This window comes from Canis aureus, chromosome 16, assembly GCF_053574225.1.
Source record: "Canis aureus isolate CA01 chromosome 16, VMU_Caureus_v.1.0, whole genome shotgun sequence".
Lineage (NCBI taxonomy): Eukaryota > Metazoa > Chordata > Mammalia > Carnivora > Canidae > Canis > Canis aureus.
The window spans coordinates 42,664,332-42,681,251 of NC_135626.1; the positions used below are offsets into that span (position 1 = coordinate 42,664,332).

The window sequence follows — 16,920 nt, forward strand, 5'->3', positions numbered from 1 at the left end:
ATTTATTCATGAGAGACACACACAGAGAGAGGGAAAGAGGCAGAGACACATGCAGAGAGAGAAGCAGGCTCCATGCAGGGAGCCTGACGCAGGACTCAATCCCGGGACTCCAGGATCATGCCCTGGGCCCAAAGCAGGTGCTAAACCGCTGAGCCACCTAGGGATCCCTGAATCTATGATTTTTTATTGAATATGAGCACTTACACTAAATTAAATAAATATTTCATCTCTTCAGATCTACTCAGAACAATCCCTGAACTGATTCTTTCCCTTTGGGAAAGATTGCACACGTTTCTATTCTACACATGTATCTGTTTCTTTTCTTCTTTTCTTTTCTTTTCTTTTCTTTCTTTCTTTCTTTCTTTCTTTCTTTCTTTCTTTCTTTTTCTTCTTTTCTTTTCTTTTCTTTTCTTTCCTTTCTCTTTCTTTTCTTTCTTTCTTTCTTTCTCTCTCTCTCTTTTTTTTAAAGATTTTATTTATTTATTCATAGAGACACAGAGAGAAAGAGGCAGAGACACAGGCAGAGGGAGAAGCAGGCTCCATGCAGGGAGCCCGACGTGGGACTGGATCCTAGGTCTCCAGGATCACACCCCAGGCTGCAGGTGGCGCCAAACTGCTGCGCCACCAGGGCTGCCCTGTATCTGTTTTTCTAATGGCTAATGAGCCATGCAAGAGAGGATGACCTCCATTAGTACCTGGGGGAAGGCAGATCTGTTTTCAGTTGGTATCTCCTGGTCAGACTGATGGCCACCCAGGATGTACTACTACTAGAATAATAATGATAATAATAGTAAAAGTAATTTTTACAATAATAATTATTATCATTATTATAGATTTTATTTATTTATTTATTCATGAGAGACAGAGAAGCAGAGACACAGGCAGAGGGAGGAGAAGCAGGCTTCATGCAAGAAGCCTGATGCAGGACTCGATGCCGGCAATCTGGGATCAGACCCTGAGCCAAAGGCAGACGCTCAACCTCTGAGCCACCCACATGTCCCCAAACTACTAGAATTATGCACTTGGAGGATTCTGACACTTAATTCCCACCAGACTCAGAATCAAGAGATTGCTGAGGGGACGGGGACCTTAGCTGTTACCTTCTACACCTCCTTTATTTTACAGCTGAGATATTCGAGTCACAGAGAATTGGGTGGCTGGCCCAGGTTCTCACTACATGGAAGGGTTGGGGCCATTACAGAGGCAAGACTTGGATCTTTTCTTAACCAACCAAGGGCTTGGTTTACTATATTACCTGCCTTCCGTGCCACTCAAATAGAGGATACAGGAGCTCAGGGGAAAGAGAAATCTGAACTTGGTGCTTTCCCCAGTATTTCACATCACTCACGAGTCTACTTTTCTGACTGCTCCCTGGCAAAAATACTGCTTCCCCATTTCCTTTATTTGCACGCTCCTCCTGGTAAGGAAATTTAATTGCTTCTGTTTCCCAAGACAGAGTTCCTGGTACTGTCCACTGAAGAAGAGAGCTAGGTAGAAAATCCAGGTGCTATACATCCAGCCTGTAGTTTATCTGAAATAACCTCACATCTCTGAACACCACTGTGGGATGAGGAAAAGATTCTCATGATACATGTGGCGGAACATGATAATGTTGATGGGAAGGGGCCATGAGCTCTTTTGTTACCTGTGAACTCTCCAAAGAATTTTTTGCAGACCAGCCTGAGCAGGGGGCGGATGTTTAGCTTCAGCTCCTCCTTGGTCAGGTGAATGCCAAGCTCGTCCAGAGTCCTGGGGAGGCTGGTGTCCACATCACCCACAACCTGTATGGGTATCAGATACATCAGCTGTAATAGGTTTTTTTTTTTTTAAAGATTTTATTTATTCATGAGACAGAGAGAGAGAGAGGCAGAAACACAGGCAGAGGGAGAAGCAGACTCCCTGCGGGGAGCCCAATGTGGGACTCGATCCAAGGATCCTGGTATCAAGACCTGAGACAAAGGTTCAGCTGCTGAGCCACCCAGGCTTCCCAACCACATCAGCTGTAGTGACAGCCTCAGTGTGGTACCTGCTAAAGAAGGCAAGGAAGGCCAGAAGGCAATCTGAAGGGTCACTGCACTAAGTTCTCTTCTATAGGAAGAGCTTTTGGCAAGGACAACCATTTGGTTTCAGGGAAATCTTTGGTACCCACTCTTCAAACCAACCCCAGGTGAGAAGGGCTTGCTCACACCAGGAACGCCTGGGTGGCTCAGTGGTTTAGTGCCTGCCTTCAGCCCAGGGCGTGATCCTGGGGTCCATGGATTGGGTCCCGGTATCGGATCCTGCATCAGGCTCCCTGCATGGAGCCTGCTTCTCCCTCTGCCTGTGTCTCTGGCTCTCTCATGAATAAATAAATACATACATACATGCCCACACCAGCCAATAAGCCTGGCCCTTTCAGATGGACCTTCAGTGCTGCCCCCTGGTGTCTGAAAAGCAGCATCTCATCCCAGTCAGGAAATCCCTTACTCTTCCCTATTTTAGAGACTTCTCAGATTTAGAGGATCACTGCACTGGAAGGAACCAAAAAAGGTCACCTGGCAGTCCATCTGTTGGTAGGGCAAGGCCAAGCTAAATCATCCTCAGCAGACTCAAGGTCTCTACTGAGACAGATTCTATAAATTTCTTTTATTAATCCATTCCAGTCTGACACAAGATACTCCGTATTTTTCAGCACTAATAAATTTTAATCATGCTCTTCTGTCTTGTTGCTATGTTTTCCTTTTTGTCAACTGGAACACACACATTTTGTGTATATGTGTGTGTCCACTGTGCACAGTGCTTATTAAACATCTGAATATTTTATAACTGTCGTGGAAAAAAAGGCTCTGAAAATTCCCATACAATGTTATCCTTTCGCTGCTGCCTTTAAGGTAGCACAAATTCATGCAAATGCAATCAATGCCATACTCTTTTCTTTGAAGCATCTCACATGTTTACATTTTTTTTTTTTAAGTCATGAGAGACACAGAGAGAGAGAGAGAGAGAGAGAGGCAGAGACACAGGCAGAGGGAGAAGCAGGCTCCATGCAAGGAAGCCTGATGTGGGACTCGATCCTGGGGCCTCAGGATCACGCCCTGGGCCGAAGGCAGGCACTAAACCAGGCGCTAAACCGCTGAGCCACCCAAGGATCCCATTAACTACATCCTTACCACCAGTGTCTGATGCATCCTTTTTTCTTTTTTCAAGTAAGCTATATGCCAACATGGGGCTTAAACTCATGACCAGAGATAGAGTCACCTGCTCTACCAATTGAGCCTGCCAGGTGCCCATGATGCATTCTTTTCAATCTGACAAACATCATATACATACACGCCCAGAAAAGTATTAAAAGCAAGCTCAGGGTAGCCCGGGTAGCTCAGCAGTTTAGTGCCGCCTTCGGCCCAGGGCATGATCCTAGGGGACCGGGATCAGGTCCCACGTCGGGCTCCCTGCATGGAGCCTGCTTTTCCCTCTGCCTGTGCCTCTCTCTCTCTCTCTCTCTCTCTGTGTCTTTCATGAATAAATAAAATCTTAAAAAAAAAAAAAGCAAGCTCATACAGCCATTCTTTTAATGGATGCAAAATACTTGAAATGTGCCTAATTCATTTAATCAGATTCTCATTGGTAACTTACTTTTAATTTTCCCCCCTTGTGTTAAAAATAATGCTTTAGGGATCCCTGGGTGGCGCAGCGGTTTGGCGCCTGCCTTTGGCCCGGGGCGCGATCCTGGAGACCCGGGATCGAATCCCACGTCGGGCTCCCGGTGCATGGAGCCTGCTTCTCCCTCTGCCTGTGTCTCTGCCTCTCTCTCTCTGTGTGACTATCATAAATAAATAAGAAAATTAAAAAAAATAAAAAATAAAAAAAAAATAAAAATAATGCTTTAACGTACACATTATATATATGTAAAGCCTGGAGGACTTTCCCAATTATATTTGTCAGTCAAATTCCCACAACTGAAATTATTAGTTCTCAAGTGTCTTTTTTAAAAGATTTTATTTATTCATGAGAGACACAGAGAGAGAGAGAGAGAGGCACAGATACAGGCAGAGAAGAAGCAGGCTCCATGCAGGGAGCCCAACATGGGACTTGATCTCGGGTCTCAAGGATCACACCCTGGGCTGAAGGTGGCGCTAAACCACTAAGCCACCTGGGCTGCCCCATTTTCTTTTGAATAGACAAAATATTCACATGAAATTTCTCCAGTGCTTTTTTTTATCTTGTGTACCTTCCCCCTTCACTCTGAATTCAACAGTGTTTAGAGAACCATAGTGTCCTAGATCTAGGAGACTGGTGATCAACTATCCTCATACTTAGTAATACAAAACTGAGCATGTTTAGGGGAAAGGGAAGTGGGAGTTCCCTAGCTTTTCCACTTTGTGCTTAGAAGGGCAGCCCTGAATCAAGAGGCCTGACACACTCACCTGAGCGAGGATCTTATAAAGGGGCTCCAAGATAAACTCCACGAAGCTCCTCTGGGAGCTGCTGGTTGGGGCCTTTTTTGTGAACTTTCGTCTAAGGAGGAAAAAAAAGAGTTATGGGTGACCCAGCACGGAGAAGGCAGTGTCACTGACCCCAAGGGTGAATCTTCTAAGTTCTGAATCTGTAGGGTCAAGGGAAAGGAATGTGTGTATGATCATAACATTTCCAAAGAGATTCCTGAGAAGACATATGGCTATGACTCGCACGCATGCCCGAGCCAAGCTGTGAAGCCCTCAAGAAAAATATCCTCATCCTGCTAGGAGCTCATGAAGCCAATTCACTTAGAGGAGGAAAGATGTCTGTTCACGTCTAATAAAAAAAAAAAAGTAGGTTTTAACCTTAGGAACTCGGTTCTCACTTCCTGGGAAAATGGATCCCCCTCTGGAGTGTCATTTTCCTCTTCTACTTACGTTTTGGGGTTGAAGTAAATGTCACCCCAGAGTCTTTTAGCAAATTCCTGGTAGTTAATGTCACCTATAAGAGAAGAGATACAATTATAATCTACCTAAGTACTGTTTGAAAGTTTGTTCCAAACAAACAAAAAAGAAAGTTTGTTCCAGGTGAATAAGTGGTTTACAGCTGAGTAATTCTAACAGCTTCCTTTCCAAGGTCCGGACATTTCCTCCTACCCAGGCAGGCAGACAAGAATATTGAGGCACAGACAAGGACAGGACTCCAAAATTGACAAGACTATGCTAGAGCCAAAATGAGCACCCAGGTGACTACATGTCTAGAGAGCAAAAAACTGAGCTATGGACAAGGGAATGGTTTATACTTTTTCCTTCGATAAAGCAGGCTCAATCGCCAAAATGCTATGCTCTGTCTGCCCCTAAACCCCATTCCTTCCAGAAGTGGAGCTTAATGGCTCCCTCATTCTTTCCTGATCTACAGAAGCTATCTGCTTCCAGTGTGGGCAATCTCCCAGCTGCAGTGCCACGCTAAAGCTCCAACTAGCCCTCAGCCTCTGGAAGGCAGATATCTAGTCCTCTGGAGAGAAAACACCAAAGCCAACCTTTGTCTCATCTTTTACCAATTAATCCTTTTAGTTTGATTGTAACCTTTAATTCTGGTCAGACTGAGCTAAGCGATGGTGACTTAAAATTCAAGATCTTCTCAGTCAAGGGCTTCTGTAACAGTCAATTGGATCACTGACATCACCAACTAACTCATGAGTATTTCTATCCAGATGTCAGACTGTTCTCTCTCACTCAAGATGGTATAAAGGGAATTTATCATCTTTTCCCTAAAGCTATGCTTCCCTTCAGACTATTCTTTCAGTGAGGCTACCTTTGGCACCTTGTCCAAGCTCAAAATCTTTTTCTTCCTCACTATGTTAACTACCAAATTCTTCCCTTCCTTCTCACATTAGTGAAACTCTCTCCTCTGAACTGCTATGTCTTTTACACACTTCCATTACTGCACTTAATATATGGTACAGCATACTCCCTGGACTGAGCTGCTGGAGTGCTCACAGGAACCAGGCCCAGTGTGCCACTGAAAGAACAGGTGAATGTCTCCCTAACCCAATTCCTCCTTTCCAATTTCATAGATAACAGGAATCCAATATTCACAATTTTGTACCGGAATATTGGCAAAAAATTTCTAAATGGGTGTTCCTTCCTCCACCCTCTCCTCTCTCTGGCCTATCTTCCATCAGCTTTGCACTCATCAGCCCAACCTAATCTTTGTTTTTATTTATTTTTTTAACATAATTTTATGGCATTTTTTCATTTATTTTATGCACATCATTCCTAAACAGGTTGTGAGAGAGAAAGTGGATCCTGAAAAAACATACAGACGCCAGGACACTACAGGGGCTGTGACTAGGATACTAAGTGGCCTTGGGACATGAATTTCCTGTCTCTTTTGCTTGAGGAGGAAGCTGCCAGAGGAGGAAACCATTTTGGGATACAGGTTTTTGTTCTGCCCAGGGGCACCATATCCTTCTTTGAGGACTTTTGGGGTAGATGTTTGAACGGGGGAACAGGGTGGAGGAAACGTTGCCAAAGTATACAGAGTCAGGAAGTTTTAGATTGGCCACCATGCAGAAAGTCTAGCTTCTGGGAAAGGAGAATTAGTTGAGGCAGCTGATTTGTGCAAGAAATCTTCCACGTCCCACTTCAGAGTGTCCTCTGCATGTTTGGTAAGGAGGGTCCGTGCCTCAGGTTAAGTGCGGGGTAGCCTTATGCAGGTACCGTCCCTGATGGTTAAATTCAGCTCATGGCCTATGCCTGTCCCTCTAGGAAAGCACAGGTTCTGTCTGCATGTTTCAATGGTTGACTAAACCAAAAGAAGAGTGTTTTAGGACACGTGAAATTCATATTTCGCTGCTCATAAATAAGGTTTCATGGGAACATGGTCATATTCATTCACTTACACATCATCTGTGACTGCTTTTGTGCTCTATAAGGGAAGTTAAGTAGTTGTATAGTTGTGACAGAGACCATGTGGCCTACAGCCCACCTCTATCTTTAATAGCTCCCAATTGCCAACAGGATAAAGTCAAAATTCCTTAACCTGGCATTCCAAACCCTCCTCAATGTGATACCAATTCAGCCTGCCCACAGTTTTATTTCACCTCTTCTCCTAGGTGAAATGGTCCAGTATTATTAAGCAAGCCATGGGTCCAAACCACTTGCCTCTGTGCCTTCTTGCCCAACGCTGTGAGTCTGGAGTTCCCAGCTCCCTATTCTCCACCCGTCCACCAAACCCCATCTCCTTCCAAAGTTGATGCCAGACACTGTTCATCACTGTGTGGGTTTCTGTCAACTGCCTGGACAGAGTTCCTAGAAGTCACAGATTGTTCCCTACGCCCTGCCAGATTCTTAGTTTAGAGGACAAGGCATCAACTGTGGCAGTAGGATGTAATGGAAAAAATCCCAAGTAGATTCTAGTCCCAAGCCCATCAGTAGGTTCTGCAACCCTGGACATAGTTTCCCATATATGAAATGAAAGGGAAGGGAAGGACTCAATTATCTCTGATATTCCTTTTAAAGCTGACTTTCTAGAAGCCCATACATGGCTTTCATCATGATGATGTTAGAGCCCATAGCTGGCTCCTTTGTAAATGACAGTGGGTTCCAAGGATAGGTGATACTCTTGAGGCTTAGGGCCATTTTCAATCAGAAATTGAATCATTAACACATTGTAGTTACAGAAACTCTCTTGGGTTTTGCTTCACATGCTGATATAAAAAACATTCAGGGATCCCTGGGTGGCGCAGTGGTTTGGCGCCTGCCTTTGGCCCAGGGCGCAATCCTGGAGACCTGGGATCGAATCCCACGTCGGGCTCCCAGTGCATGGAGCCTGCTTCTCCCTCTGCCTGTGTCTCTGCCTCTCTCTCTCTCTCTCTGTGACTATCATAAATAAATAAAAATTAAAAAAAAAAAAAAAAAAAAAAACAAACATTCAGAAACCTGCCCAGATGAGTTTCATTTGTTGTCCATCTATTTTCTCCTTTTTATTTATTTTTTAAAGATTTTATTTACTTACTTACTTACTTATTTACTTATTTACTTATTTACTTATTTACTTACTTACTTACTTACTTATTTACTTATTTATTTATTTATTTATTTATTTATTTATTTATTTATTTATTTATTTATTTATGAGAGACACAGAGAGAGAGAGGCAGAGACACAGGCAGAGGGAGAAGCAGGCTCCATGCAGGGAGCCTGACGTGGGACTCGATCCTGGGACTCCAGGATCATACCCTGGGCTGCAGGCGGCACTGAACCAGTGAGCCACCAGGGCTGCCTTATTTTCTCCTTTTTATTTTTTATTTTTATTTTTTTTAATTTTTAAAATTTTTATTTGTTTATGATAGTCACAGAGAGAGAAAGAGGCAGAGACATAGGCAGAGGGAGAAGCAGGCTCCATGCACCGGGAGCCCGACGTGGGATTCGATCTGGGGTCTCCAGGATCGCGCCCTGGGCCAAAGGCCCGCGCCAAACCGCTGCGCCACCCAGGGATCCCTACTTTCTCCTTTTTAAAAGAGTCATCTTGGGCAGACTGGGTGGCTCAGAGGTTTAGCGCCTGCCTTCAGCCCAGGGCGTGATCCTGGAGACCCAGGATCAAGTCCCACATCGGGCTCCCTGCATGGAGCCTGCTTCTCTGTCTGCCTGTGTCTCTGCCTCTCTCTCTCTCTCTCTCTCTCTCTCTCTCTCTCTCTCTCTGTGTCTCTCATGAATAAACAAAAATCTTTAAAAATAAGTAAGTAAATAAATAAATAAATAAATAAGCTAGCCATCTACAAACAACTAAAATATATGTCTAATGATAAAATGGTTAAATTATAATACATTTATATAGTGGAGCAATAGGCAGCTTTAGAAAATAATTTTTAGAAATGAATTTTAATAAAATAGGCAAAATCTTATAATCCAATTCTGAATGAAAATTTATCTTGTGTTATATATCTGTTATATCTTTCTCTATAAAATGTGATCTCATTTATGCAGAATACTAAACAAAAAAGAATTCTAACAAATGTTTGCAATAGTTATGGTAATTAGGTTAAGGGTGAATTTTGCTTTCTTGACTAGATTTTACTATATCTTCTATTTTTCTACAATGGGAATATAGTAAATATGTACTTTTTTTTTAAGTTGTATTTGCCCATTTTTCTCACAAAAGCAAACAAGAGAGTGATGAAGGACAACTGGGTGGGGTGAACAGAAACACTGGAGCTCTAGCGCCTGTCAGCTGCGAGACCTTTCACAGAGCCTCTCCTCAGCTCTCAAGACGGGGTGATAATGACCCCCTTAGGGGGTACAGCATTGGACACTCAGGACATGGTTGTTATCAGAATCTGAGGGAACTGGGAGGCAAGGATGTGGGAGTGCCAGAGTCTCCTGAGTGGGGAAGTGGGTCCCGGGGCTCTAATATCAAGGTTCCAAGGACTGTAAAATCATTCAGCTGAGCATCCCAGAGGACTGCAAATCCAATGTGAGCTCTTGAGTAGGCCCACAAAAGTTGATGTACCTAGATACAGTCAGAAAGACAGCTAGAAGCATCAGTAGTGAGAGACTGTATCTTTCAGAAAGGTCTGAGAGGGTTTTGTGGGCATGGGCCATTCCTTTTGGATGGTATCTCTCTCACATTGGGAGAGATTCTTATTCCTATAATGATTCTCTCTTCACCCCCTTCTTATGCAGGCACATTTATTTTTCTGTTCTTTAGAAACTACTTAGCCAAAACAAAGGGTCTAGGGGTCAAAAAGAGTGACAATAATAGTTGTGACAGTAACAGTTGATAAAATGCTCCCCCAACAGGGGACTCTGGCCATTTCTAAACTCTTCAGCAGGAAAGGCACATATGACTCTGGGGAAGCTGGGAGGCGAACTGCCAGGCAGAGCTTACCGAAGGTGTCAGCATAGATCTTGGCAAAGGAACCCAACGTGAAGCAGATGCTATACTGGGAGCTGGAGAAGCAGACGTTGCCCAGGAGTGGGGAAAGGATCAGATTCTCATCAGTGGAATACATGCTGAAACAGAGAGAGTTGTGAGCACAGAGCCAGGCTGTGCAGCAACACTGACACAACGACCAGTGGGGAAGGACAGGGACTCAGGGTCACGGCTTCTCTACAGCCCTTGTCCTCAGAAGGGGCTCGCATCAGACACAATTTTGTCACCAGCCTGGCCCAAGAAAGTGACATGATGGAGCTATCCCCTAACTCCCAATAACAAGCTGATTTCCCAGAACTGGGAACTTCATGCAGGATCCTCTAACACCATCAAGTTAATTGCACCGGACAGACAAGGGGAAACTTGGAGGTCAGAGACAAAGATCTTTGAACACAGGAAAGAAATCTAATGTGAAAGAGTATATTTTAGAGAAATCTCAATTTCACAAATATAGACAGAAACACAGAAGTGGACAATCAACAAAAGGGCAACTTTGCTCCCCACTCTCACTGCTTTCTTCTTTATTCTGTTTTGTTTGGTTTCGTTATACAGATTCATGTTAAAATTTTTCCAAAAGCCATGCACAAAACTACAGCATACTAAGTTCACTAATGTTTAAAAGAAAATCAGTTGTACACGGGAATCCAATCCACAACCTTAGCCTTACTGACCGACTGTTTTACGGAATTTCTTATTTTGGAAGTAAAAGTATTAGCTTATAAAGAGCAGTCCCCTACCTTACCCCATTCTCTCTCAAGTTATGCTCCCCAGAGAGAACTACTTCCAACTCTTAAAGCTTTCAGAGCACTTGCCCTACATTTTTTTTTAATTTTTTAATTTTTTATTTTTTTATGATAGGCACGCAGTGAGAGAGAGAGAGAAAGAGGCAGAGACACAGGCAGAGGGAGAAGCAGGCTCCATGCACCAGGAGCCCGACGTGGGATTCGATCCCAGATCTCCAGGATCACGCCCTGGGCCAAAGGCAGGCGCCAAACCACTGCACCACCCAGGGATCCCTTGCCCTACATTTCTAAAGAATATGTTTATGTTGCTACTACTTGTTTTAGGGCTGAGTTCTGACTTCCTATTTTGGTGATCAGGATTTAGCCCTATCCCCCACTCTAAGGAGATACATAAAAAAGTTTAACATTTCATTTTGGGGGCTCCTGATGTTACTTTAGTCTCCAGTCACCGTCAGCCCTTCTGGAGCCAGGGAGAGGATACTGCTGTTGAGAATTAGGGCCACAAGGGCAGCCCCGGTGGCCCAGCGGTTTAGCGCCACCTTTGGCCTAGGGCCTGATCCTGGAGACCCGGGATCTAGTCCCACGTCAGGCTCCCTGCATGGAGCCGGCTTCTCCCTCTGTCTGTGTCTCTGCCTCTCTCTCTCTCTCTGTGTCTGTCATGAATAAATAAATAATAAAATCTAAAAAAAAAAAAAAAAAAAAAAAAAAAGAATTAGGGCCACACCCTGAGGATGCTCCCGAAGGTAAATCTGACTCTGGCCATGGGGATACTATCCTCAGTCCTTAACTGGAGAGGTGCTCTTTCAATAGGACAGCCTCTCAGTGGCCCTTTGAGGGGCCTCAAGAAGTCATCCAGTCCATTTGTCAGCCTGCAGATAAGACTGTCGTTGGGATATATTTAATCTATTCTTCCAAGTCATCTTAATACTGTATTCTAAGGTCTCCCAGTCATCACTAAAAGTTATTAATATAAACACAAGATGCATCTTGCTGAAAAGCAGCTATGTCCACAGAAACAAAAGCCAATAGTTTCAATTATTGAGTCTGCATTTAGAAGTTAACAGCAGAGCAGCCCAGGTGGCTCAGCATTTTAGCACTGCCTTCACCCCAGGGCCTGATCCTGGAGACCCGAGATCGAGTCCCACATCAGGCTCCCTGCATGGAGCCTGCTTCTCCCTCTGCCTGTGTCTCTGCCTCTCTCTCTCTTTATGTGTGCCTCTCATGAATAGATAAATAAAAACCTTAAAAAAAAAAAAAAAAAAAAAAAAAGAAGGTAACAGCAACTAACATGATTCACCAGGCAGGTACTATATGCTAAACACTGTGCTAAGCATGTTATATCAAATATCTATCTAATTTCTTTCTTTCTTTCTTTCTTTCTTTCTTTCTTTCTTTCTTTCTTTCTTTCTTTCTTTCTCTTTCTTCCTTTCTTTCCTTCCTTCCCTCCTTCCTTTCTTCTTTTTTCTTTTTTTTTAAGATTTTATTTATTTGAGAGAGAAACAATGAGAGCACCAGAGAGTATAAGCAGGGGGAGCAGATGTGGGGCTTGATCTCAGGACCCTGGAATCACAATCTGAATGGGAGGCACTAACCAACTGAGTCACCCAGGCACCCCTATCTAATTACTTGCTACAACCCATTAGACAAATCTAATCATATTCTCTTTTCACAAAGGCAGAAGCCGAGGTTCTAGGAGCTTAAGTCGCTTGCCCAGGTTCACAACTTGGTATGAGGTGAAAGTGAGAACAATTCTAGAACAATGCAGAAATGAAGATGTGTCTTAAGTTGCATAGCTGGTTAAGGCACAGGATCAGTGAGGCCCCTCAAAGCCTGAAGGGCCCTGGAAAGCACCCTTAGCCTTGTCTAAAAAGCTCATTACTCACTCTAGGAAATCAGATTTGCCCTCCAAAGGAGTTCAAGGTAAAAAACAGAGTTCCTTAGGACAGGAAATCAACTCCTGGGGTCCTATACCTTATTAATCCATTGACCTCATCTACGATGTGACGCAGCTTGTAATAAGCATCAGTTGGAGGCAGCTTCAGCTCCAGGATCAGCCGGTCAATCTTGTTGATGCACACAGTGACCGCCAGCCTCTCCTGCACTGCGTGCTTGATCAGCCGCTCAGTGTTCAGCATTACCTGAGAGACACAAGACCCAGAGGTGGTGATCAGAGCAAAAAGGGCAGAAAAGTTCAGAGCAAAGTCAAAGAGGGTACTATATGAAAATATGAAGTATGAGGAAAAGAGGACCTGGGGAAAGAGATTGTTGGGTGGAAGCAGAGGGTATCTCTGCCCAAAGGGTGATTCAGGAATGTGAAGAGGGCACCTGGCAGGACTGAGAAATGAATAAACACACTGGTGATGCTGGGAGCCAGGTTTCTCGGTTCTAGAGAAGGAGTGGAGGAAAGCTAGGAAGCACCTGTGGTGCTTAATGAAATGTGGATATCAATATTGACATACAAATGAGTTCTTTACTCTTGATAATCGTGTTTCATATACATGTGTAGAAATAGTTACAGATATGTGGGGGTAGGTACTGTGTTCAGTGAAAGGGTCTACAAGTATTGGACCCTAAAGCAGTGAATACATCCTGACCTTTGTTTCTATATACCAGTCCCCACTACAAGCAGCCACAATTCTTTGAAGAAACAGCTGATTCCAGGATTAGGGCAGAGAATGCACAAAATGAGTCTAGAACATTTTTTTTGAGTGTAAGAGAAGGAAGTACTTGAAAAAAGATAGGACATGTCAAAAGGACAAAGAAGCCAACCTGAAGGAGCTCTACTTAACCAAATCTTGGGGTAGTTAGAGTATCAGAAAGATGGCAATGGATTATAACCCACTGAAATAAAAATCCATGTACCCATACCGATAAGAACTAAGCAAACGAGGGAGAAGAGAAAGTCCTTCCTTACAACAGAATTCCAACCAAAAAATATAGAAGGAATAATAAGAGTTAGAGAAATCAACTTTTGCAACTACTACAAAAATAAACCTGGAATGACCAATGAAGGATAAAACTTGAGGTGCCTAGCTGGCTCAGCTGGTGAAGTGTGACTATTGATTTCTGGGTTGTGAGTTTGAGCCCCATGTTGGGTGTAGCATTTACATTGGTCAGTTAAGTGTCTAACCCTTGGTTTCAGCTCATGTCACAATCTCAGGGGTTGTGGAACTGAACCCTTGTCAGGCTCTGAGCTCAGTGGAAAGTCTGCTTGGGATTTTTTCCCTCTGCCCTTCCCCTGCTCACACGCATTTGCTTTTTCTCTCTTTCTGAAATGAATAAATCTTTTTTAAAAAAGTAATAAAATTTTTTTTATTTTTGATTTTTTAAATTTATTTATGATAGTCACACACACACACAGAGAGAGAGAGAGAGAGAGAGAGGCAGAGACAGAAGCAGGCTCCATGCACCGGAAGCCCGACGTGGGCTTCGATCCTGGGTCTCCAGGATCCCGCCCTGGGCCAAAGGCAGGCGCCAAACCGCTGCGCCACCCAGGGATCCCTTAAAAAAGTAATAAATGATAAAACTAACCTGCAAAGTTTGAAAAAGAGAATGTATATATAGGCTCAAAGTATAGCTCCATATGTACCACTAAGAGAAAAACAGTAACTTTACAGTAGGAAAATCTGGCAAACCCACCCCAACTAACCGATCAAAATTAGTATCACCAGTAATGGAATAAGGTGACACCATGGGCCTCCTGATGCAATGGACTAAGAACACACAACTACATTTATGCAGCATTCCTGCCAAAAATAATGTGGAAAGGGATACCTGGGGGGCTCAGTTAGTTCAGCATCTGCCTTTGGCTCAGGTCATGATCCCAGCCCTACACGGGGCTCCCTGCTTAGCATGGAGTCTACTTCGCCCTCTCCCTCTGCCTGCCACTTCCCCTGCTTGTGGGTGTGCATTCTGTCAAATAAATAAGTGAAATCTTAAAATAATAATAATAATAATAATAATAATAATAATAATAACCTGAATGTAATCATCAGTAAACATTCAACAAACCCAAATGGAGAGACATTCTACAAAACAAATATAGCTTATGCTCTTCAAAAATGCCATCATAAAGGACCAGGAAAGGATACAGAATGGTTCCAATTAAGAGGCTAAGGAGAGGGCAGCCCCAGTGGCTTGCGGTTTAGTGCCACCTTCAGCCCAGGGCATGATCCTGGAGACCCGGGATCAGGTCCTGCATCAGGCTCCCTGTGTGGAGCCTGCTTCTCCCTCTGCCTGTGTCTCTGTCTCTCTCTCTCTCTGTGTGTCTCTAATGAATAAATAAAAATCTTAAAAAAAAAAAAAAAGAGGCTAAGGAGACATGAGGACTAAATGCTAGGCAGCATCCTTGACCGGGAAAAAAAAAAATCCTATAAAGGATATTACTGGGACAGTTAGTGAAATTCAATAAGGTCTAGAGAAAAAGATTCACACAACAATACTGTATCAATGTTAAATGCCCTGATTTTGTTAACTGTATTTTGGTCATGTAAGTGAATGTCCTTTTCTTTGCTAACCTGCGGAAGTATTCCACTTTCAGACAATTCAAGGGGAAAATACACACACGTGTGAGTATGTGTACAGAGAATCACAAAGCAGATGGTAGTGTACTCCTTGTATCGTTTTTGCAACTTTTCAATAAATTTGAAATTATTCCCAAATGAAGTCAATTAGGGGAAAAAAAGAAAAAGCAACTCTGGCTCCCTCTTTTGGCTATCTCACCAATGACAACATGAATGAAGTTAGCCAAATTATCTTTCAATTTGGAAATATTTAAAGACACTTTGGGCTTTTTAACTTCAATCTCTCCAGTTTAGAAAAATTCATTAACATTTAAAATCCATTTACATGAATATACTCTCCTTCTTCTCTTTTAATTACATTTGTCATTTATTTTGAGTCCTATCACTTTGAGCTTCAATGGGCAGAAGTGAGGGAGGGACTCATACTGAGGACTCATTTTAAACTTTATATTCTGCCTTAATATCAGAACAAATATGAGCCTTAATCCCACAGACTTGGGACAGTTGGGTAGCTCACCAGTTGGGGGTCTGCCTTTGGCTCAGGGCGTGACCCTGGAGTTCTGGGATCGAGTCCCACATCAGATTCCCTGCATGGAGCCTGCTTCTTGCTCTGCCCTGCCTCTCTCTTTCTGTGTCTCTCATTAATGGGTGGACAGAATCTTTATTTACTTATTTATTTATTTTTAAGATTTTATTTATTTATTCATGAGAGACACAGAGAGAGAGAGAGAGAGAGAGAGGCAAAGACACAGGCAGAGGGAGAAGCAGGCTCCAAGCAAGGAGCCTGACACAGGACTCGATCCTGGGACTCCAGGATCATGCCCTGGGCTGAAGGCAGGCGCTAAACCGCTGAGCCACCCGGGTGTCCCCTGGATAGAATCTTTAAAAAAAAAAAGAAAAGAAAATCCCACAGACTTTAATCTTCTCTGACTCCCAGCTCACTCTGCTCTTGGCACTGAGTGGGGCAACCTATCAGGGAGGAGGGGTCATAAGAGAGTAGAAGCAGACTCACGCCCTCAGCAGCATCGATGAAAAGGACAACTCCATCTGAGATGCGCAAGCCAGCTGTGACTTCATCAGAAAAATTCACGTGGCCTGTAAAACAAATACCAAGTAAGTCACTACCTGCACGATACCAGGATGAAGCACAATTAACTTGTAGGTGGTCTAAGGGAATGCTGCTAAGCATGCAAACCCCCCAAAACGCCCTTTCTCTTTCCCTACAGCTCCCTGTAGGTATATAAAATTCCATCAGTTAGTCACATGCTTGGATTAAACTTTCATACGCTAAGTCCCCAAACATAAAAAGAATGAAGTGTTCTGGATGCCCTGGGAGGGCATAACATATCAACATTCACACTTCAGCTTGGTCTCAACAGCAATAAGCAGAGTTCTGTGGGGCACAGGACAATTCAGAGGCAGAATGGGCAAGAAGGGCCTGGTGCATGGGAGACAATTCCTGGCAAGGTGCTGCTGGTGGTAGACAGGGGCTGAGATGTTCCAAGGCACTGGGCACCTGAAGGTGAGAAGGTCCATGTGTCAAAACTCCAATTTTTCTATTTAAAACTCTGCCCTGAGTGGGTCCTTTCCGTAAGATGAAGACAGAGTCAGCTACAGCACAAGGTTTATGCTGCTCCTATGATGACCTTTATGTCATTAGTTTGTGTGTAAACCCCATGGCCTCCTTCAAAAGACTAAGAATGCCTGAGGCCAGGGGCATGTCTGACTCACCCTTGTTACCAAGTGCCTAGGATGGGGCCTGACACAGGCTGAAATGAGTAAAT

General features: G+C 43.6%; 1 protein-coding gene across 3 annotated transcripts in view; it reads right to left on the minus strand.

Annotated features, from left to right (window-relative positions):
* EFTUD2 (elongation factor Tu GTP binding domain containing 2) overlaps positions 1-16,920 on the minus strand; it is a 46,572-nt gene that overhangs the window by 10,185 nt on the left and 19,467 nt on the right. For all 3 annotated transcript variants that reach the window (XM_077853547.1, XM_077853548.1, XM_077853549.1), the window contains exons 9-14: positions 16,149-16,231; positions 12,585-12,751; positions 9,826-9,950; positions 4,872-4,935; positions 4,404-4,494; positions 1,646-1,781 (exon numbers count right to left, since the gene is read on the minus strand). In XM_077853547.1, coding sequence (XP_077709673.1) covers positions 1,646-1,781; positions 4,404-4,494; positions 4,872-4,935; positions 9,826-9,950; positions 12,585-12,751; positions 16,149-16,231 — 666 coding nt within the window. The remainder of the gene's footprint in view (positions 1-1,645; positions 1,782-4,403; positions 4,495-4,871; positions 4,936-9,825; positions 9,951-12,584; positions 12,752-16,148; positions 16,232-16,920) is intronic.